This window comes from Trichomonas vaginalis, chromosome IV (assembly GCF_026262505.1).
Source record: "Trichomonas vaginalis G3 chromosome IV, whole genome shotgun sequence".
Taxonomy (NCBI): domain Eukaryota; phylum Parabasalia; order Trichomonadida; family Trichomonadidae; genus Trichomonas; species Trichomonas vaginalis.
Window position 1 is genome coordinate 15,596,631 of NC_067206.1, and position 22,018 is coordinate 15,618,648.

A 22,018-nucleotide genomic window follows, 5' to 3' on the forward strand; every position below is an offset into this window, starting at 1 on the left:
GCTGTTTGGAGGCAGTTAGGAGCTAGCGGTTGAAGCGATAACATTCACGAGTAGGTGACAAAAGTGCATACTCTTAAATTAACCTTAAATGTTGATTTTTCGATATTTTCGGTATTAACCTTATTGTAAATTTTTCCGGTGATAAATTTATCACACTGAGGTTATTTTTCCGGTGAGATTTTTAACCTTGATTTAATGAAATTAATATATATAAATTTTATTATTTTTAATTTCGAATGAGTATAATAAAATATTTTTTATGTGTTTTTGTTTTTGATGTGATTTGAATTTTGTTAACTCTTTTCAAAATCCCTTCATTTTTATGATTTCGGTGGACTTAGAGGAGCTTATTGCTTTTGGTATTAAACAGGAAGTCAAGGGCGGTGTCCCATACAGAAGAAGAACGGGATCTCCAAAGCAATATGTCACTTATTCATGTTCGTATCCCCTATGCAAGGCAAAATTTAGGGTTGAAGAACAAAATGGAGTGTTTACTATAAGCAAAGTTAATGAAGAACATTGCCATCATATAGGAGTTGAAATGGGTTCACATTACGCGAGTAAATTTTATCAAAAATGGATCGAACTTTATATTAAAAACGGTGGAAAGCAATTTCTTGCTCAAAAAGCATTTTTTGATAAGTTCGGAATTGATACGAATAACAAAGAAACGATGAAACTTTTCGCGCAGTCTACTGATGCTTTAAAGCACAAATTTTATCGCCTTGATGAGATTATTGCACAAAGATTATCAAACGATCCTTACACTTCTTTGGAAGCATTTTTGAATAATTTACAGGAAGAGTGCCCAGATGATCTCGTTCAATTTGATTACAATGGAGATTTTTCCGAGTTTACAATCATATATGCACCTTTTGCTGCAAAAGAATTGGTGCATAGCATTGATAACCCTCTCCACGTCGATTCCACTCATTCTTTAATTAAAGGAAAGATCCAATTGTTTGCAGTAACAATGAAAACAAGTCAAAACACAATTTTCCCCTTTTGCTATTTTTTAGTGAACCCTCAGACATCTGAAAAAATTCAAGAATGTTTGGTGAAATTCTGTGAGTTTGCGCACCTGGATCCACAGCATTGGAGCGCTGACTGTGCGCTAAACATTGCTCGCGCAATTGAGGACGGATTTCCTCTTGCGCAGCTCAGTTGGTGCGCTGTGCATGTTTTACGCGCATGTGCAAAAGTTGGAAGCTATTTTGACAATCCACAGAATTTTGAGAACTTCTATTTAGCAATGGACTTTTTGACATTACGTGCAGATGCAACGAATGCAGAAAAGCTGGCTGAAGAGTCTGATGAAACATATGAGTTCTTGACAACAATGTTAGAAGAAGAAGAACCGCGCGCTTTGAAGTATTTCGATAAACAATGGAGAAGAACCAAAGAACATTGGATGATGTTATATCGTGGAGAAGGTGATTCCACGAATAACATTGCGGAATCACACTTTCATCAATTAAAGCAAACATTTTTCTTGGGTAAGAAAAATGAGCGCATTGATGACATCGTCATAACTCTCATCACTGTTGTGATTCCAAATGCGATTATTAAGGTTCAAGTCGCTAATGTTTTGAATGAAGAAAGAGCAGTAAGAATTCTTACAAGGGCAGGTAATCAGATTGTTGAGCAAAGAGCTTCAAAACACGATGAATGTTTGAAATTAATTCAACACATTTTGGAAATTGTCGAAAGCCGAAGGATTGAACCTAATGTCCTTATTCCATCTTTGAAGGCAATATTAAATTTGGCACAAAGAAGTTTAAAGGAAGAGTAAGCAAGATTAGATAATTTGGACTTTTTTTAAAATTAATGAATAAACAGTATATTTTTGAAGTGTAAGCTTATTTACCTGAAGCTATATTACTTAATATAACATTCAAAGTATTATTGCTATTTATTGGAGAACAAATTTATGTAATTTTCACATGAAAATTGATAAATTTGTATTTCCTTATGATAATCAATTTTTGTATTTGTAGAGAGTCTCCCTGCATGATATCAAGACTTGGCTATTGGTCTTTATCCATTTTTGAAAATTGTATTGTAAATTGTAAGAATTTCTGAATACTACTACTATAAAATATAATTGCTTATCTATGTATATTCTCTCTGCATGATATCAAGACTTGGCTATAAGTCTCTATTCATTATGAGTATGACCCCATTTTTTTACAAAAAGTGCCGAATTGCAACTTTGTCCCAATCTCATAAATAAAAGTGATTGAGGTCATAGCAAAACGGCTGTTTGGAGGCAGTTAGGAGCTAGCGGTTGAAGCGATAACATTCACAGCCAACATCTACGGTCAAGCGGCAGCATTCAAGGGCAACATCTACAATCAAGCAGCAGCAAGGAGCTACGGCAGCAACGAACTACGGCAGCAAGGGGCTACGGCAGGTCAAGCGGCATCATTCAAGGCCAACATCTACAATCAAGCTGCAGCAAGGAACTACGGCAGGTCAAGCGGCATCATTCAAAGCCAACATCTACAATCAAGCAGCATCAAGGGGCGAGAGTAGGTCAAGCTGCAGCATGGAGCTACAGCATCAAGGAGCTACGGCAAGTTAAAGATCAGTCAGATCTGGAAATACCTTTTTCAGGATTTCATTTGTCATGAAAAGCTTCAATAGGATTCTACACTTTATTAGATCTTCACGTGCGTTTTGATTAAACCTATTACGCAGGTTCCGCACAATTGAAATCATTCTTTCCACATCAGCTTCGGTTGCAGCAATAGACATGAATTTTAAGGCAATCTCTTTCAATGCCTTGAAATTTGCATCACATGCTACCCAAAACCTTTGATCCAAGCAGGTGAGGTCGGTGTTGTTCCTGATTTCACTCTCATTCATATGTGTAAAGTTGGAAAGAGCTTTCTTGTACTCATTAGCTATGTTCTTGGCCGAACTTCTCTTGTAGAACCTCGCTTCTGCTTCTGCACGTCTCGAAAGCATCTCGATCATAAAATCGTTGAAGCTGTACTCTTCCACTTCTTGCATTGACAGAGACGCCCATTCACCAAGGTTCCTGCCTAGTCTCCTCCTTGGTTCATTCTCTTCAACTTCTTCATCCTGAGCAATGTCTTCTGCATCTACTTGGCCATCACCTTCAATTGCTTCGTTCTCAATCTCGGGCTCTTCTATATCTAGATTTCTGTCCAATTGATCCTCTGCCACTTCATCCAAATGATCAGGGGTGTAGCTCCTTGGAGGGATTTCAAGTTCAGCATTGATAGGTATTGGTTCTTGGAAGAAGAGTGAAACGTCTGGCTTGTACTCAGTATGCATGTTCAATTCTGCGCGGATGACTGACCGGCCCCATGGAGTTAGACCAAAGGCAAATTTCATCAAAGCGTAGTTGCCCTGTTTGTCAAAAACTTCATTCATGTTGGCGATTAATGCATCTGCAATGCGCTTTGACGAACTTGATAATTCAGGACGATTTGCAATTCCGGTCAACTGCTCAATCGTCGATTGAAACATTGGATAGATGTAGCAGAAGCAGCCAACGTCACTCTCTGCATAATTCAAGAGTTTCTTGATTGGTAAAAGAATCTCTTCGAAATTTAACAACCATTGTGGAAGTCCATCCTTGAAATCAATTCCCATATCCCTTAAGATCTGAACAGATTCCGGTGGATCATCCATATTGAACAATTCATAAATTTTAGGGTGTTTTTCTTTTATCCACTTCAGAAGATCCCAGAAAAACATCCAGCGATGATCCGGAACATGAATAACCCTCATATTCAATGCCCTTCTCGTGTCCGGCTTCGATAACTCCTTGCTTATCGCTTTGCAATAATTAATTTGCATTGCGAAAGCTGCACAATTGTCTGCCGTATGCTTCACCACTAAGTTGAGGAGATGCGCAACACATCGGATATAAACGGTTTGAAGACCCGGATATAGTGCTCCGCATCTCCTCCAGTGGCACAGCCCTTTAACTTGGGCGGGGCATCCATCGGCAACAATTGCAGAAAGGAAATCCTTTGGGAAGGTAAAACATTCAAAGAAATTATTGTAATCCCTGGCATTCCAACCATCAGCGATCATAGTATCAATGAAGATATGGTTCTTCATTTTTGCTGGATTGCTAGCCATCACAAAAAAGCCATGCCGGCTTCCGTGTGATGCCGCATCAATTGTTATCGAATAGTAGCCCATCTTGTCAAGCTCAACGTGTATTTTTGGAGCTACCAAGTCGGCTAATGTAATGATTCCATCCCTTATCTCGTCTCTTCTATATGGGATCTTGAGTTGAAAATTGATTACTCCCTTGAAGGTGGAGTAGACATGTCGGGCGAAATCTTCTAGTACACCTGAAGCGGCCATATTGATTGACATGTTGGTATCCACAACAAATTTTACAACATAAAGTAATTTTCTATCTTGTTTTATTAAATCTCTTCTCGTATATGGATTATTTTCACATTGTATTTGATATATATGCTGATGATCTTCATCAAATTCTGATGGTTTTCGATGATAAATGCAGCGCATATATGTTTTTGTTAGTAAATTGTAATGTATCGCTAAACAATAACAATAAAGTCTTTTTCGTTCTTTCGATTTTTCGCTTGTATCTGGAAGATAAGCAATATTGAAGCATACTCGACATTTATTATTAGTTGAGAATTTAGTATCCTCGAATTTTGGTAAGGGAGGTACTTTTCGAGGGATATTTTTGGGAGGAAGTTTGCAATCAATCCATCCCTCAAATTTGGATTCATATTCATCTTGTGTTTCAGTCATTAATTCTTAAAAATAAAAAGGGTAAAAACTAAATAAAATGGGTGAAATTCAATAGGGAAAACCGCAACCACTTTTTTAAATCGCGATTTTTTAGAAAAATCGCGACTTTTTTAAAATCGCGTTTTTTAATGAATTGCGATTTTATTGTGGTCGCGATTTATATGGAAAATCGCGTTATTGGTTCAATCTAAAGATCATTATTTAAAAAGTGAACTAAAAAATATAAATATAAGAATAAAATAAAAATTGTAATAAGAATGTTATAAAAAGTTTTTTTAGAGTTGAGTTGCCGATAGGCTTGAGCAAATGTATTTTTATTGCTAAAGGTTTTTTTTTGTTAGATTTATGTAATATTTTTTTAGTTAAAGGTAAATTATGATTAATTAGTGCAGTAAAGTAAGACTTCAAGAATTTTGACCAGTAAAGTGGGATTGAGGTATTTGTTATCGAGATTGTTTGATTTTAGATCTCTGATTTCGGCAAGTATGCAGAAAAACCATATTGTGAGCAGTCTAAAATGGATAAACAGCCATTCTAGATTCAAAAAATCTTTGTGAATTGCTTTGTTATTGAATTTAATTGCGACCTTTTCGCTTAATGAGGTCCAAAATCATGGTTCCGATTTGTTCTATGTTCGCGATTGATAAAGAAAATCGCGTTTAATTTTGATCACAATTTTCCATAAAAATCGCGATTTTTTAGAAAATCGCGACTACAATAAAATCGCAATTCATTAAAAAACGCGATTTTAAAAAAGTCGCGATTTTTCTAAAAAATCGCGATTTATATATTTAAATCGTGATTAAAAAAAGTGGTTGTGGTTTTCCCTAATAGTGTCTGTGCTATCGTTCAATTTGAAGGTGTCTTTTGAAACCGCAAGACACATTGAATTTTTGAATAGTGTATTATGGTTTGACAGACACCAATGAAAAAAATAAAATGATATTTATTTTAAATATATAAGATCCTTATATAAAATATAAATATTTTATCGTTTTATTTTCTTGTTTTAGAAATGTTTTTTATTGAAAAATCAATAAAACTAACTCCAAAATAAAATTTTTGATTTAAAGACACTATGATGACACCAGGCAAATCTTCCAAGACACCTATCGTCGGGAATCTAACAACCCTAATAATATTCCTTTTGATATAGTTTTAGAATCTTCACCAAAACAAATGGAGAAGTCATTAAATGTGCATATCTACTACGTGCTTTTTCAAAATTACTTTTTGCATTTTCAGTTAAACTGCAGAAGTTATAAACGTTATCGTATGCTTCATTAATTAAATGATTAGGTAACGAATTAATAGCTTGAAACAGTGTGAATAATGTAACTTCTTTTTCTAAATTCATGTTTCCACCGTCATTATGTACTTCAAAATCACTAATACCATCGACTATGCTTTGAGCTAGTTTATCGTCAATGTTTACATCTTTGTTTTCATTCATTATACTCTTTATTTCTTCATTCTTCTGTTCAACTCTTACCTTAATATTCAAATCATTTAATATATCATTCACTGTTCTAGTTAATGTTGAATCATAACTTCCACGAATGAATGAGTATGTTTTGATTGGTTCTGTTGCATTCTTGCGAACTCTTGAATCAGCCATAACTACTAAAGAACGCTTTGAATCATCCATTGAAGTCATTATATCAATATCATAATCATTGCAGGAATAACATTTAATCATTCTGTTCGAAACTGCATAGAAGAAATTAGTGTTGCAATAAATGTGAAGACCTCCTGAAGCGGTTTTAACGATAACATCTTTATCCGAAAGTTTTGATAGAATGTCTTTTCTAACTGTTTCTTTAAGTTCATCATTGTACGATTTATTGATATCAACATCTATAATCGTTAAATTCGAAATTTTATTTACTAATAAAGCCGTACCAGTTTTCCTTCCTCTTCCTCCATCGTGTTTGAGGTAGTTATGTAAATCAATCTTGTTTTCACCAATTCTTTCGTTGAGGGTTTTAGTTTCTGCCACAACTAATTCCTCAGCTAATGAATCAATAACTTTTTCATCAGAAACGATATAGTTGCTGTTGTTGTTTGTTGCTGTCATTTATATAGGAATAAAAAAATAAAAATAATTTTAAAACTAACTTTATTTTTGGACTGCATCAAATTTCCTGGACTGTTGTCAAAATGTCATGTTGTCATCATTTTTTAAGAGAAGTTAATTAACCTGGTGACATGGTGACGTGGTGACACTGAAAACATTTATGAAAACATTTACGAAACATTAACGTAAACATTAACGATAAAATTTATTTCCAGGACTGTTGTCAAAATGTCATGTTGTCATCATTTTTAAGAGAAGTTAATTAACCTGGTGACATGGTGACGTGGTGACACTGAAAACATTTATGTTAAAATAAATGGTACCATTAATGATATCATGACTGTTCTCATTCATGTCTGATTTACATCTAATGAAAAAGTTTAGAAGAATTTTCTTATTCTTTCTGGCTTATTTTTGTCTTTCCAGTACTCCCGCTCTAATGGTCCCAGATGTGTTGGCTTTGACTCTCTCAAGTTCTTAGATGGTATAACATCTTCAACGCCTCCTTCATATCTTACTTTATAAGTGTCATCGTTTATGTTGTAGCCAAGTATTTCAATAACCACTCCTCGCTTTGCTTCGTCAATGGTTTCAGCAAGTTTGCCATTACTACTTTCAACTAATTGATGACGAGGATAAAACACAATAGAGTCGTCGGCAGCTTTTATAAGATATCCATTACCTTGCGTAGAGTCTACGATATAATAATTTCTACTTAACCTTAAACGTTTCTTTGTCAACGGTTTGTCGTCAAGAACTACACGAACTTTTGTACCAGGAATGAGGGTAAATTGTGTTGAATTTCTGATATTTTGTGTTTGACTTCGTTTCTTTTGTATATACTTTTCTTCTTGTTGTTGTGTCATTGAATTTGGTGTATGTCCTGTTGTAGAATGTGTTGAGGAATTATATACTTCGAGAAAGTGTTTCATTGTTTCTTCGGTAAAGTCTCACTCTTGGTTTAAATCTCTGAGCGTTCTTATGAAGCGGTTTATGATGCCGAGTATGTTATGGTTATGGTCTTCAGTAGTGTAGTGAGTTATGTTATGCTTAATGAGAAATTCTGTGATTTCATTACTGAGGTATGCACCGTCTTGGTCTGATGTTAATGAAGTGGGATGATGTTCTGCCACGAACGTCTGCAAAACTCTTAAAACTTCATGAGTTCCTTTATTCCTCATTGGATATGCATATGCTTTGCGAGTGTTAACATTAATGAAGATGAGGAATGGTTTATGTCCTCCTTTTCTGCTTTGAATGAGAGTGTCAAATTGGTATGCGTCAGGAGCGTTGGAGTAAATTGGTAAAAAGTAGTCGTAAGGGTTTATTTTTGTTTGATGGCAGAAACATTGCTGGTAGTTCATATGCTTCAAAGTTTCTGGCATGACCTTCAATGTTCATACATCTGTTATCTAAATTGTTTAGTGTATCTTTTACGCTTGTACTCGGATTCTCTAAAGGTGCACTTGAACCAAGGGTATAGTTCAATATTATGTCGTCTGCTCTAACAGTAGTGAAGGATTTATGTGTATGGTTCTTGTCAGCTTTCTTATCTAACATTGCTGGTAGTTCATATGCTTCAAAGTTTCTGGCATGACCTTCAATGTTCATACATCTGTTATCTAAATTGTTTAGTGTATCTTTTACGCTTGTACTCGGATTCTCTAAAGGTGCACTTGAACCAAGGGTATAGTTCAATATTATGTCGTCTGCTCTAACAGTAGTGAAGGATTTATGTGTATGGTTCTTGTCAGCTTTACTATTTAATGTAGCTTGAAGTTCATTTATATCGGAGATATTGTGTTTATGAGATTTCAAAACTTTGTTCGTTGCGTCAAGTTCATCTTTGTCAGCTTTACTTTTAATAGCATCTTCAAAAGTTATTTTTGCCTTAACTCTCAAAGTAAATCTTGGTTCAACTAATACACCGTTAACAGAGAAACTAGAAGCATAAATTTCATCGTTATAACCAAATGCTTCTGGTGCTTTACCTGTGTCATACTGTACAGTACAGTTATGTCATAACCTTTAGCACGAATGAATTTATATCTTCTTTCATTAACATCTTCAGTGCATTTGTTCATCCTGTGTTAAATATCCATGGTAATCCGTTATAATCTGTTCGTCTGAACTTATATAATGAACATGGTTTTTATCTGCTTTTTCGGCTAATTTCTCTTCTATCTCATTTATTTCAAGTTCATGCCTACCACCACCTCCCGAAGAAGTATTTTTCTTCAGCTCTTGAAGAACGTCCACTTCGCCATCTTTGGTGTCAATAATGAGACTTTGAGTTAAAACCTTTCCTGTCTTAATGGATGTTTGTAAAACTTCTTCTTCACCGTGTTCGGGTCATGGTCGTCATCATATCTTGTGAAATCAGAGATGTTGTCATACATTAAGCATATCTGTCTCAAAAGTTCTGCTATTTGAAACTGGAACGAAAGATATACAGAACTTTCATCATCTCCTAAAGTCAAGTCTTGCTTTCATAAGTATTTTTGAATGTATGCAATGAGAACAGAGTACCTTGGAAAATATTCGAACAATATTTCATTAGCTGTTGGTTTTGGTGGTTCTTCTGGAGTTTCTGTTGTTTCAGTTCCTTCTGTAGGTTCTGTTGGAGTTTCTGCATCTCTTGACTTCAATGCTCTTGCTTCTCAAAGACCTAAATGTTAGAGCACCAGGTTTTACAAAGGACTTTATAAATGCTTTAATAGTTCCTGGTAAGTTATTGTTAGCATTAAGTAAGTTCCTTATACTTCCATCATGTCACGTCCATAGCACTATGTAAAAACTCTATACTTTTCTTGTAGTCAGCAATAGACTGACTGTGATTTTTTAAAGATTTGTCAATACCTTTAAGCAATCTTCATGCATGTCTGATACTGAGCAAGAAATATCATTTGCTTCCTTTAGTGTATTTTGTGCTTCTCGTAAAGTATCCAATCCCGTACGTGCATTGTTTGCTATACGTCTTACAGTAATCTATTTGACTCCTTGTTTCTTGCATCCAACCAGATAAAGTTTTAATAGTATCAGAACCATTTGAAATGAAGTTCAAAGCATTTTTAACGTCATCTAAAACTTCTTCACCAAGTACTGCCCATATCTTTCCGATTTGGTATTGAAGAACTCCATATGAAGCAGCTGTTAAACCAGTATTTATAAGGTTCCATATCCATGATTTAGCAGTTTTTCCATCCTTCCATCTTCACCATCCAAACCGTTTTCGCCTTGAGGTCCTTGTATTCCTTGTATTCCTTGTATTCCTTGTGGTCTTGAGGTCCGGTGTCACCCTTCTCTCCTTTCAGTTCAGCTTTATATGTTCGTTATAATATTCTAATGTCATAAGGTGTACATCATTACTGCTACCAGCAACGCCGAGAATTTGTTTCTCATTCATGACTAAATTCTTTAGGCATTTAATGTTGTCGTCAAATCGAAGCTCTTTAACAATTCAATGAGAACATTTAATACTTTCACTAATGAGGCATCTACTGTAGAATTTATATATTGCACCGTTCCATCATTTATGATGGGAACCTTGCTTGTTGTAATGAATGGGTCATACGTGTTAAAAGTATCGAAATCAATGACTTTTTTAGTTTTTCCATCGTCAATGACTAAATCATTGCCTTCAATGGTTAAAGTTGAGTTTTCGTTTACTAGTTCATGTGCTCTTCTTGCTTCATTTGTTTCATACGCATATGCAGCAATAGTCATATTTTTAATGAGAATAAAATGTTGTTCTATTTGCAAAGTACAGACCCAAACGAATACGGGACAGTAAAGCTACAAACAAACTTAGGTCTTCAGAATGAAGCGCTTGCTTTCAGAGTTGTTGACTTCAATACTATCGCAACTTTTGTCATAACAGATGAAACAGATTTCATAGAGATTGAAATAGATGACAAAGAAGTGTTATAACATTTCCTAACAGAGCTGGGTATAGAATAGATAAAATTACTGGAGTCATAGATACTCTCATAAATGAAGAAACTATTGACAAACATAGATGTCGAACTCTCTTCTGAGGGAACATTGAAGTTCAGCAGCGAGAAAGAGTTTAAGATACCAAGAAGAGTCATAGAGTTCAATTGCTTCTGGGAGCATACCATATGACATTTCCTTTGAAAAAGTGTTGACAAAACGATTGAGATGAAATCTGTTCCATATGTATGTTATGGCAATTGTTTGTACATTGAGTCAAAAAGCTAATGTCACAGGTATTTCAGGAGTTAATAGTAAAGGTTCAGTAGAATATAAGTTCTTTCTGTTATGCAGTCAATTCAATGTTCATTCCAAACGTTCCTGTCATAGCAACTCATTTAGGTAAATGGGTTCGCATTAGTCCTCATAATTTGAAAGACATGCAATTCAGACTTGTTGACTTTCAAGGAGAGCCTGTAGAACTGAAGGCACCAGTGCGAATGACTGTTGAAGTTGACTTTTTAGAAAATATTAAATGCAACGGCTTACAAGAGAACTCAGAGCTAAAAATATAAAGTATGAATGTTATGTATTAGGTCATGAACTTTGGTTGTTGCTGTTTGATGAAACAAATGAGTTAGTTATGTCAGTCAAGAGAACAGAAAAATATTGTGTTAGTGAAAACTGCACCAAGTCAATAAGATTAGGTTTGCATTATGAAGATGAGTTCGATACTGTTGAAGAAGTTTTGGATAGATATTACAAATTGCTAACTTGAAATTTTTTGACTGACGGCGCAAAGCGCCAAGACCGAAGGTCCTGACTGCTTTAATTTACTAAAACATATTTCAAGCAAAGTTTATATTCTGTTGAAAGTTTTGTATATTCATTCGAATATTTATACTTAAACTCAACTCCTGTAGTTCCTGATGTTTCAATGATGCGGATGTTACCTATTTTCATGAATAGTGGAGTTTGACCACAGCATTCGATTTCAGGGTCGAGATAGTCAATGACACATTGTTTCCCTGTTATTCGTGAGATAACATTTTCAAGGTCCTCCTTTGTTAGAATTATTTGGTTCTTGCTTATAAGATTTGTCAAAAGCTTCTTATCGTCTTTGAGTAAAATTGTTTGGTATAACTGAAGAAGGTAATGGTCTACGTTATCTGAAGGATTTGTTTGAACATTTGTGTAAGGGTTGTCGTTGGCTTCTCTTGAAAGAACTTGGTCCAGTGGTGGATACTCTAACTTAACATCTGATGTAGCGTTAGCGTTTGAAGCTGTGTTTAAATTCACGGCGTCATGCGCCAAGACCGAAGGTCCCGACTTAAGATCTGGTTCTTTTTCTTTCAAACACTCTGAACTATAGTTCTTTATGACAATATTGTTTGTCGTTCGTGAGTCAACATTTGATGTTGGTTCAATTGGAACATTAACGGCACCAGCTAAGATGGATTTGCTTCTCATTTCATATAGAATAAAAACCTTTTATATGTATGAATGAACAATATACTCGACAAGGGTTTGAATGCAAAGCTAACGAATGAAAATATTGTTGAATTCACTGAGACAGGTGCTGTGTATAAAGATGTAGAACTACTGAACAAAAGAGCTAAGGGAAGAAGCAGGAACATGAACAAAGGGTGGAAGCCTATAAAAATTTATGTCAATGATGGCTCAGGAGGTTCAAACATAAAGTATGCAGAAAGTTATAGAGTTTATGCTCTCAAAGGTGAAAAGCCTTCATTTAAGAACAGCTATTCTAACGCATATCCTCAAAAGCTAACGGATGGGAAGTGGATGATATGAATGACAGCAAAAATATTAACAGAAATGGCGACAGAGATGCATGGAATTTGTTTACCATCAGTCAATTGAAGGTTAAACTTTAAAACAATGTTGGTCGTTCCCATGGAATATTTTTGACTTTAATGGTATTAGTCATGATATGAATCTCAAGGTATGAACGAGGAGAGATGATGAGAGACTTATATGCTTCCCAAATTTCTTCAAAAGGTAATGTTATACCTGACTGTTTCCAAATGAGTTCAATATCATAACGTGAGAAACCTTGAAAGATAACGAAGTCAGTTATGAGACGTTTTATGTTTAAAGCTAAAAACCTCCATGTTTGCATAAGTATTGCTACAGTTAAGTGGTAATGTCTGACTTTAGTAATGATGTTAGCTAATGGTGAGTCTGGTTTTGACACTAAACCTTTACCAGCGAAATCATCACAAACTAATAAAGTGTTTGATGGATACTTTTTGAAGGGGTATTTTGAAAGTTTTGACAGAATGTAGTTTGTCAGTCGTTTCATATCGTAAACTCCTGAGTATTGACGTAAGTGTTGTTTGTCAATAATTCTTTCCATCTCCTCAGAAGTCTTTTGCATTCCTGACTGTATAAATTCAACGATGGCATAATATTTCCTCTTACGTCGAATGTAACGTTGAAGAAATTCAATGAGTTCACTGTCTGGAACTTTAACGACAGAGGCTTGAACTTTTGACATAAATGTTTTCGCTGTTGAATCCATAGAGTCTGAAGTTGCTGATATAATGATTTGGTCATAGTAAGAGTCGTTTCCTAAACGCTCTGTTATGAGTATATGACGAATGAGGTTGAATGTCTTTCCTGACCCCATCTTTCCACAATAGAAATACACACCATTTGAACAGAATTCATAATCTTTGCTGAAAGGAAGAATGAGAGAACTGTTGAGCTTTTCACTGCTTTCATTCATGTCTTCATCTACGTCATGTATTAAATGCTTCATTTTATCTCCATTAAAAATGCAAGTCAGAAATATTCAGAACATAGCACTGAGTCTAACTGACAAGAGTATAAAGATATACTATGAACACGTTATGATGAAACCAACCAAAATTCAAGAAAGTCAGTATACTTATGAATATCCAAGACACTGGGTAGAGTATGTAGGAGGTGAGAAAGCTATTGAAATAAGACAAGTTAGAAGTATTCCAGCAGGAAGGACAATATTATTGAAGAACTTTAATGTTTTGAGATATAATGATGAAACAAAGAAGCAAGATAGTTTCCCTGTTGCTGTGTATGTGAACTTAGATACAGGAGATGACATGAAAGTTTTTAATACAAAGCTTCAAACGGTAGTGAGAGAACAACTGACTGCGGAAGGGCATCCATTACCTTCAGAAGTTACCATAGTATATAATTTTGAAACAAACTCAATAGATTTTAAAGTCATCTCTGCAAAGAAGTCAGGTTTTACATTTAATGAAGCAGATGTATATTCGAATGAAAACTTCAAAGCTATTGCATGGTTAGATAATGACGATTGCTTTAAGAAAATATTTAAATACAGTGACTCAACGATGTCAATAGATGACCTTCGTGGAATGTTACCATCGACGTTTACAGTAGAAGGTTCAGCAGGATTGCTTACAAGATTGTCAATTGGTGGTATTTGGTCTCGTGAGAACATTGTTATAAAATCCAGTATAAGTGAATTTGCTGAAGAATCTATATTATGTCTTTCAAACTACATGTATTCGCCGCCGAAGCATTATAGTATAACAAACTTTGTCAGTAAGTTTAACATAAGACTTGTCGAACCTTCTTCAATGAAAGATGTTGTGCTACCCAAAGACGGAAAGGATGGACTCATTATTGAGATGATTTTAATAGCATATTAAATGAGCTTGTTCTTGAAGGTCATTCATGATGAAATAACTGTTGTAGAAGATGTTAGCAATTGTTCAGACATTTTGAAGCGTATAGATGATATAAGAAAGAAGTTAGATAGACCGCAAAGCGGTGAGGGCGAAGCCCGTGAGAACGCTTATGTTTCATTGACTTTCTCCAGTAACGAGAACTTTTATGAGATAATATTGAAGAGAGATGATTTTAATATGGGGTAAATGGTAGTTTGGGCAGCTTTAGGCGCAATGGGAACAAAAGCATTAGCATTTGGAGCAAAAGCACTTGGAGCTTATGACGCAGTAAATAAAATGAGTGGAGGAAGGGTTTCGAAGACATTAGATGCAAATAAAGGGAAGATTGGAGGCTGGGTTGCAAAGAAGTTAAGATTAAATAAAATAGGGCTCATAAATAAAGCATCCAATTTGGTTGCAACTGAGTCAGAAAATGCTTTAGGAAAGGACGATGAGTTTGCAAAACACGCAAAAGACTTTAATGACCAGATGAAAGGTGAAACAATGCATTTAAATAGAGTCGATGGAACTAAAGAAAATGTTTCTTCTCCACCAGTAGTTCTTCCGTATGGTCCCTATGGAATGTATGGAAACCCTTACGAAAGACCATTTGACCCATTGACTGGTGGAAGTAACTGGTATCATTACGGACGAAGAAGAAAGACAGTCAAGTTGGAGACAGACGTGAAGAAAGCAACTAAAAAGAAACCAAGGAAGAGAGTTATAAAGCAATGAATTCAACAGGGTAGAAATGAGGTTAGAAATGAGGTTAGATCTAACCATCTACCCTAAGTTTATTTTTGTGCTATGTTTTCATACGTGTGAGGGTGGTGATATCATTTATTTTTAAGTTTATTTTTTAAGTTTATTTTTTATTTTATTTTGGATGTAATGACGAAAACTATTGAGATAACAAACTACAACGGTCATGAGTTCAAGAATTTGTTCTTCGTTCCTCGTGAAAATACATTCTATCAGATACGAGGGAGAAAGGGTAAAGTTAGTTTGAGCGTTTATGACAACAAACATAATGGGAGATATATAAAAGCAATAGATACAAACGGTAAGCGTGTTTCATTAGCTTTGTCAAAACTTACTAACATTTATTTTGACAGTGACTTTGACTCTGACGATTGGAGTGACAGCAGCGATACTGAAGAATATGAACTATTGTGTGAAGCACAGCAATGGGAAGCGCTGCAATACTTTTGTAAATGAGAACATTAGTGGGAACGTTAGTGAGAACGTTTATTTTTTCATTAGTGAAGTCGTTAGCGAAAATGTTAGTGAGGTGAAGTGGTTGGCGGCTTTGTAAATATTTAAGGTTAAGTTAGTGTTTGTGTTTGTGTTGTAAAATATACGTTACCGGTTTCGTAAAGTGTCAAACCGTTATCTTGGGTAAGGTGGAACGCAGTGCCGCCGTACCCAAGATATGTATACTAACTTGCTTCGCATCTTTCATCAGCATAGGACATTTACCATCTGGGACTCTGTTGATGAAGACTCAGGAGCTCCAAAGCTCCCTTTCGTAAGGATTAGGAGCTTTGGAGCTCCTGGTTCGTAGAAGAGCTTCGCATCTTTCATCATAAGAGGCCCAAATGGTAAATAGCCTCTGCTGATGAGCTTCAGGAGCTCCAAGGCTCCCTCTCGTAACGATTAGGAGCTTTGTAGCTCCTGAAGGTAAGGTAGGATTGCTCTGATCTCTAATCAGTAGATGCCATGCCTCATTATGGACTCTACTGACAAGAGATCAAGAGCTCCAAGGACTCCCTTTTTATCTAGTGGCATTCTCACCATTTAGTAGGATCGCTGATCCTACTAATGAAGTGATCACTTAATGTACGTTTTGAATAAATTGAATTTTTTTTACAAAAATTCAGTATTTTTTATAAACATCACATATATATTATAAATACGTAAATATATTCTTTAATTCAAAAAATTCAATTCGGTTTCGGGCTGGGTATCCCAGCCCCAAGTATTCAATTTTATTCAATTTTTTAAGAATTTTTGGTTGGGATGCCCAGACCAAAACAAACTTTATATTTTGATGTGTAGATACGTATGTGTACATCATTATTGCGTTATATATTATGTTTTTAATGAAAAAAAATCTGATTCAAAAAAAATTATCACTAATTAGTTGATAACATAAAGAAAAAATATATAAATTGTATGTTTTGAGAGTATTTATCCACATTCACTCATATGAATTTCATTAAATAGTGTCTTTTTACTCCCAAATTTATTTTGTATTATTGAAATCAAAGAAAAAACTTAAAAAATTTCTCGAAATTTTTATTTTTAAAAAAAATTTGGATTTTATATTAAAAACTGACACTGGGAGGACGATACGGCTGGGATTAGAGATACCCCGCTCACTTGGGAAAAATACGGATCTATACATGAATTCAAGTCAGTCTTTATCAGCCCACCGCTGAACTGTGTGCTTATAGAATACTCTATATATTATACGTGAATTGTTTCTTGAAATCACTGTTTTCAAAAGATTAATTTGACATTTTTCGAAAATTGCAATTTTTATTCGTTTTGAAACCAATAGTATATCAATTTAAGTCAAACCATTGATCCATTTAAATCCCCGAAAATTCAATTTGATCAAATTTCAAATTTCTATTCCAAGCGGTAAATTTTATACACAATCATATAAGAATACAAAGTAACACAAGATCATCACAAAAATATTGAGAGAGTGTCAGACATCGAGATCAAATTTTGAATGATTTGTCACGAATATGTATAAATTTACATTTTTTGCCAAAAACTGGGGCCACCTGAATCATTAGAAGCCATCACGACTCTTTTTAGTACCAGGAAGCCAAAAAGGAAGTCTGTTCTCCAGGTTTGGACTTCCCGACCTTCTGGAAATATGAGAGAGGTGAATATTGAGGATTTTGCTAATAATGAGGTCAGACCTTCTTGATATATATCATGGCCGTACTCCTGTCTTTCCACCCTAGATTATCGTAAAAAATTGCTTTTACGAATAGAATCAGTGCTGAGAACATAATTATTTTTTATTTCATCTCCAAAAGAATTCTTTTTTGCAACTTGTAAAACAGGAAATTCAGCTACTTCTTTATGATTATTATAACATGTTGAACAATGAAGAGCGGTTTGTCCGTCTCCGTGTTTTCCATTGATATTCGCACCATGAGATACAAGAAATTCAACCAACTCTTTATGATTATTTCCTACTGCATATTGAAGAGGAGTTATTCCATTTCCATCTTTTTCATTGATATTCGCACCATGCGAAACAAGAAGTTCGACAATTTCTTTACTACTATTTGCTACTGCATAATGAAGAGCAGTTTGTTTGTCTCCATTTTTCTTTGTCATTATACATAACATTCCGAAAATTGCTTTTTCTGTTTGAATATCGAGATTTACTGATTCAAATTCTTTCAAATTATCATTTTTGTATAATTTAATTCCATACTCTTTATAAAACAGGAAGCTTGAAATATCTTCAACATTGTTGACATCTGTTACATGAAAATCATCAAATATGCATTTGACAGGTGACAAATATGACTTTGTATAACGATTATTATACGGGATAAAATCTAAAATATCCCTTATAATATTTTTGGGAAGATATTTCATTGATTTAAGCAGTTCTGTTTTGATCATTTTGTATATTGTGTTTAATTCTTCTTTTTCTGTTTTTAGCTGATAAAGCGCAACATATGCATCAATGTAGTATTTATATATACTTCGTAATTCACTACATGCAAAAATCCAAATGCCACACAACATTGAAACTCATTAGAAGAAAAAACTATATGTCAAATATGAGGAAATCGATGATAATAAAGATATCAGATCGAATAGATGAAATTTGATTAACAATATTACTTTTTTATATAAAATATATAGTATTTAATTAGCATATGAGATATATCCGCACGAATATCAATTTAATTTAGAAGAATTGATTCGAAGTGTCACTTTTTTGGCGGCCATCCTTTTTTCCAATGGCACGCAGAACAAAGAAAGTTGGCATCTGTGGCAAGTACGGCGTTCGCTATGGTGCTTCACTTCGTAAGACAATCAAGAAAATCGAAATTTCACAGCGCAAGAAGTATCCATGCGCATTCTGCGGCAAGGATTCAGTCAAGCGTAATGCTGTCGGCATTTGGACATGCACAAAGTGCGGCAAGGCTGTCGCTGGTGGCGCTTACACACCAACAACACCAGCTGCTCTCACAGCTCGTGCTGCTTACAAGCGTATCCGCGAAGCTCAGGCTAAATAAATTCCTTTGATATTAAACCCTATATTTCTCGAAATCAAATCGAATTACTACAATTTATTTTAATAAAAAAGGCTTATTTATTGTGAATCATATATTGATCTATGTTTTTGAATTTTTATGCCATCATAGTGTTTTAAATGAACAGGAGATAGCTTGAACTGTTAAACCAAATGACATTTTGAAACGTTATTTTAAATTAAATATATTTTATTGCATGATGCAGAAATTGAAGTAACACAAAGATAAGATTGGAAAATACATCAAATTTGATGCCATCTAAAAGACTCTTTATAAGTAATATCATGTTCATGATATGCAAAATTATTCCAAAACAAGTGTGAATGAAGATCTGAGAAGTCATGAATCATAAAGATATTAGATTATAAACCAATTTATTGATTTTTTTGAATAAAAATACCGATAGAGAATTTTTTTTTACAAAAAAATGGATTTTCATTATCTTGATGAATATGTCATGTTAATTCTTGATAATGCTGGGCAAACAGCTGAAGAGATCATACCTCTTATTTCTAATATCGGTCCATATGATTTTATTCATGTTTTGAGACAATTCATTGACAAAAGCATTATTCATCTCTCCATTGCAATTGTTAAATTTAAAACCTCAGAGATAGCAGATAAAGCCATCAAATATGGCGCAACACTTCCTTCAATCACTATTATGAAAGCAGATCCCTTTTATTTATACCCAAACATGTCTCTAATTGTAGGCTTGAAGCCAGTTGATGATATGGATTATTATAGAAAGATGTTCTTACCTCTTGGCGTTCAATCATTAAGAGTTTTAGATAAAAACCTAGAAACCGATCCATTTATTCTTATCGCAGGCTTCCTTGATCATTCACAGAAAGCTTTCTTCAAGAAATCAATCAGCGGACTCATTGTTGATGGCAAACAAGTAAATTTGATTCCTCTGCGCCGAACAATCATCGCAAACTGTACGCCGCAGTTCCTCAATGTTCACAATGTCCTATCGATGGAAGCTTACCAAGATTTTACCATTTTCCACTTCGATAAAAAATATAAAGTTTGGAGTGGAGCTCTTTACTCACTTTCTACAGTTGGAATGGAGCTTATGAAGTCAAAGCCTAGTATAAAAGAGATGGCAGCTCCTAAAATCAGAGGTCCTTTCCAAGTTATCGTAAATTACCTCCAAGGAAAGTCAATCGACATCATGGGCATTAACGCTGTCTTCATCTTGACAATGGGCGACGCTTTAGGCATGAAACAGCTCGTTTCGGCAGTAAGTAATTTCATTCATATGGCAAAAGACCCTTATACCTTAATTTCCTTGATCCTTGGCTTCAGCCACCTTGGTCGTGTTCCAGAGCGTCTCATAGATTCCGTTGCAGCCAAGTTTGAAGTGGTTAAGGACTTTCCAACTTTCAATTATCTGAATTCCAACATTTTATCACACGTTATGTCATCACCACGATTTTTGCCAGCCAACGAAACGTCAGTTTTCCGCTGGCTACTTAATTTCATTTCAACTTCCCCTCAAAAATTTACGAGATTAATCAAAAACATCAGAATTGAGCGTTTAGATACGAACAGTTTACTCGAATTTCTCCAATTACCAGCATCGCTTGTCGATTTAAACGATTTCAGGCTTTCATTTGCCAGAATTGGCCTGAAATCGAAATTCCCAGGCCAAGCGAAGCTTCCTATTGGAGAGCCCACGTATACTGTTGATAAGTCTCTCGTATTTAAGCGCCTTCTCATTCCTTCGACGTATTATCACATTGATGGCGGAGATGACTTCGCCGGAATCTGCAACTACTACAGAACTGAGCAGCCAGTAACACCGCGTGGCGATCCATCAATTACAGTTACTGCTTCCAGCGTTTATCATGGAGATCCAAGTATAATTATTCAGAACAAGCCAAATGAATGGTTCGGAACAAACGAAGCTTCTCCATCCTGGGTCATGCTCAGACTCAACTGGGACAGAGCAGTAATCACTGGCTATTCCGTGAAAACTCACTCAGAAAGTGGAAGAGGACACATAAATAATTGGTCGGTCAGCGGCTCAAATAACGGTGAAACGTGGACATTGATCGATAAACAGGTTTCCAACGATTGTTTGAATGGTCCTGGCAAATCTGCTTACTTCCACCTTCAGCAGCCAACGCAGCCATTCAAATACATTAAGTTTAACCAGGATAGAGCTAATCCTCTTGGTTACTTCGCTCTCTCTATTTCAAGATTCGAAATTTTTGGTTCTCTTCAATGAAATTTTTAAATTGTTTGTTTTATTTTATATTATTTTTGTGTTTTATTGTTATTGAGATAATGATTTCATTTTGTTACAAACTTACATTCACAAATTTAATAATTCCTGCAAGACCTTTAAAATTATACATGGGCAAATGGCGGGTTATTTGCCCTTCACATTCAATATGAATGATAGGCAGGGAAATAAAAGTTTTTGAGGTTTTTAGGGGGCGGAATCATCATCATAGGGTTGTTAGATTCCCGACGATAGGTGTCTTGGAAGATTTGCCTGGTGTCATCATAGTGTCTTTAAATCAAAAATTTTATTTTGGAGTTAGTTTTATTGATTTTTCAATAAAAAACATTTCTAAAACAAGAAAATAAAACAATAAAATATTTATATTTTATATAAGGATCTTATATATTTAAAATAAATATCATTTTATTTTTTTTCATTGGTGTCTGTCAAACCATAATACACTATTCAAAAATTCAATGTGTCTTGCGGTTTCAAAAGACACCTTCAAATTGAACGATAGCACAGACACTATTGAATTTTACCCATTTTATTTAGTTTTTACCCTTTTTATTTTTAAGAATTAATGACTGAAACACAAGATGAATATGAATCCAAATTTGAGGGATGGATTGATTGCAAACTTCCTCCCAAAAATATCCCTCGAAAAGTACCTCCCTTACCAAAATTCGAGGATACTAAATTCTCAACTAATAATAAATGTCGAGTATGTTTCAATATTGCTTATCTTCCAGATACAAGCGAAAAATCGAAAGAACGAAAAAGACTTTATTGTTATTGTTTAGCGATACATTACAATTTACTAACAAAAACATATATGCGCTGCATTTATCATCGAAAACCATCAGAATTTGATGAAGATCATCAGCATATATATCAAATACAATGTGAAAATAATCCATATACGAGAAGAGATTTAATAAAACAAGATAGAAAATTACTTTATGTTGTAAAATTTGTTGTGGATACCAACATGTCAATCAATATG

General features: G+C 34.7%; 13 protein-coding genes and 1 pseudogene across 14 annotated transcripts, besides 4 other annotated features; 5 read left to right on the forward strand and 9 right to left on the reverse strand.

The window, feature by feature from the left end:
- Positions 1-15,923: part of a mobile genetic element that runs on past the window's edge.
- Positions 49-2,225: a mobile genetic element.
- TVAGG3_0100350 (uncharacterized protein) lies at positions 323-884 on the forward strand (the record flags this gene model as incomplete). Its single annotated transcript, XM_001318375.2, has 1 exon — positions 323-884. A coding segment is annotated over one exon (562 nt), but the record flags the coding sequence as incomplete, so codon positions are not given.
- On the forward strand, positions 1,022-1,792 carry TVAGG3_0100360 (MULE transposase domain-containing protein; the record flags this gene model as incomplete). The annotated part of the gene is made up of 1 exon (XM_051222767.1): positions 1,022-1,792. A coding segment is annotated over one exon (771 nt), but the record flags the coding sequence as incomplete, so codon positions are not given.
- On the reverse strand, positions 2,581-2,979 carry TVAGG3_0100370 (ribonuclease H-like family; the record flags this gene model as incomplete). The annotated part of the gene is made up of 1 exon (XM_001289844.1): positions 2,581-2,979. One exon carries the CDS (start codon positions 2,977-2,979, stop codon positions 2,581-2,583), a length of 399 nt encoding a protein of 132 aa, XP_001289845.1.
- TVAGG3_0100380 (ribonuclease H-like family) lies at positions 3,476-4,350 on the reverse strand (the record flags this gene model as incomplete). The annotated part of the gene is made up of 1 exon (XM_051222768.1): positions 3,476-4,350. A coding segment is annotated over one exon (875 nt), but the record flags the coding sequence as incomplete, so codon positions are not given.
- On the reverse strand, positions 5,903-6,847 carry TVAGG3_0100390 (Prim-pol domain family; the record flags this gene model as incomplete). Its single annotated transcript, XM_051222769.1, has 1 exon — positions 5,903-6,847. The coding sequence occupies one exon, from the start codon at positions 6,845-6,847 to the stop codon at positions 5,903-5,905; it is 945 nt and encodes a 314-aa protein (XP_051107755.1).
- Positions 7,228-7,779, reverse strand: TVAGG3_0100400 (integrase core domain containing protein family; the record flags this gene model as incomplete). The annotated part of the gene is made up of 1 exon (XM_051222770.1): positions 7,228-7,779. One exon carries the CDS (start codon positions 7,777-7,779, stop codon positions 7,228-7,230), a length of 552 nt encoding a protein of 183 aa, XP_051107756.1.
- TVAGG3_0100410 (integrase core domain containing protein family) lies at positions 7,798-8,028 on the reverse strand (the record flags this gene model as incomplete). Its single annotated transcript, XM_051222771.1, has 1 exon — positions 7,798-8,028. One exon carries the CDS (start codon positions 8,026-8,028, stop codon positions 7,798-7,800), a length of 231 nt encoding a protein of 76 aa, XP_051107757.1.
- TVAGG3_0100420 lies at positions 8,129-9,727 on the reverse strand (annotated as a pseudogene). The gene has a single exon. A coding segment is annotated over exon 1 (1,599 nt).
- On the reverse strand, positions 11,609-12,250 carry TVAGG3_0100430 (uncharacterized protein; the record flags this gene model as incomplete). The annotated part of the gene is made up of 1 exon (XM_051222772.1): positions 11,609-12,250. One exon carries the CDS (start codon positions 12,248-12,250, stop codon positions 11,609-11,611), a length of 642 nt encoding a protein of 213 aa, XP_051107758.1.
- TVAGG3_0100440 (protein of unknown function, DUF4106 family) lies at positions 12,672-13,529 on the reverse strand (the record flags this gene model as incomplete). The annotated part of the gene is made up of 1 exon (XM_051222773.1): positions 12,672-13,529. One exon carries the CDS (start codon positions 13,527-13,529, stop codon positions 12,672-12,674), a length of 858 nt encoding a protein of 285 aa, XP_051107759.1.
- On the forward strand, positions 13,579-14,460 carry TVAGG3_0100450 (uncharacterized protein; the record flags this gene model as incomplete). The annotated part of the gene is made up of 1 exon (XM_001318376.1): positions 13,579-14,460. One exon carries the CDS (start codon positions 13,579-13,581, stop codon positions 14,458-14,460), a length of 882 nt encoding a protein of 293 aa, XP_001318411.1.
- Positions 15,188-15,923: a terminal%2Cinverted (terminal inverted repeat of Maverick-1A transposon ID:TVAGG3_0100250).
- Position 15,924: 1 nt separating this feature from the next.
- Positions 15,925-16,158: a mobile genetic element.
- Positions 16,159-17,460: 1,302 nt separating this feature from the next.
- Positions 17,461-18,261, reverse strand: TVAGG3_0100470 (protein ubiquitination; the record flags this gene model as incomplete). Its single annotated transcript, XM_001318378.1, has 1 exon — positions 17,461-18,261. The coding sequence occupies one exon, from the start codon at positions 18,259-18,261 to the stop codon at positions 17,461-17,463; it is 801 nt and encodes a 266-aa protein (XP_001318413.1).
- Positions 18,262-18,461: 200 nt separating this feature from the next.
- Positions 18,462-19,024, forward strand: TVAGG3_0100480 (structural constituent of ribosome; the record flags this gene model as incomplete). The annotated part of the gene is made up of 1 exon (XM_001318379.1): positions 18,480-18,758. One exon carries the CDS (start codon positions 18,480-18,482, stop codon positions 18,756-18,758), a length of 279 nt encoding a protein of 92 aa, XP_001318414.1.
- A 179-nt stretch (positions 19,025-19,203) lies between these two features.
- TVAGG3_0100490 (galactose-binding domain-like family) lies at positions 19,204-21,452 on the forward strand (the record flags this gene model as incomplete). The annotated part of the gene is made up of 1 exon (XM_001318380.1): positions 19,204-21,012. One exon carries the CDS (start codon positions 19,204-19,206, stop codon positions 21,010-21,012), a length of 1,809 nt encoding a protein of 602 aa, XP_001318415.1.
- Positions 21,453-22,018: the final 566 nt, after the last annotated feature.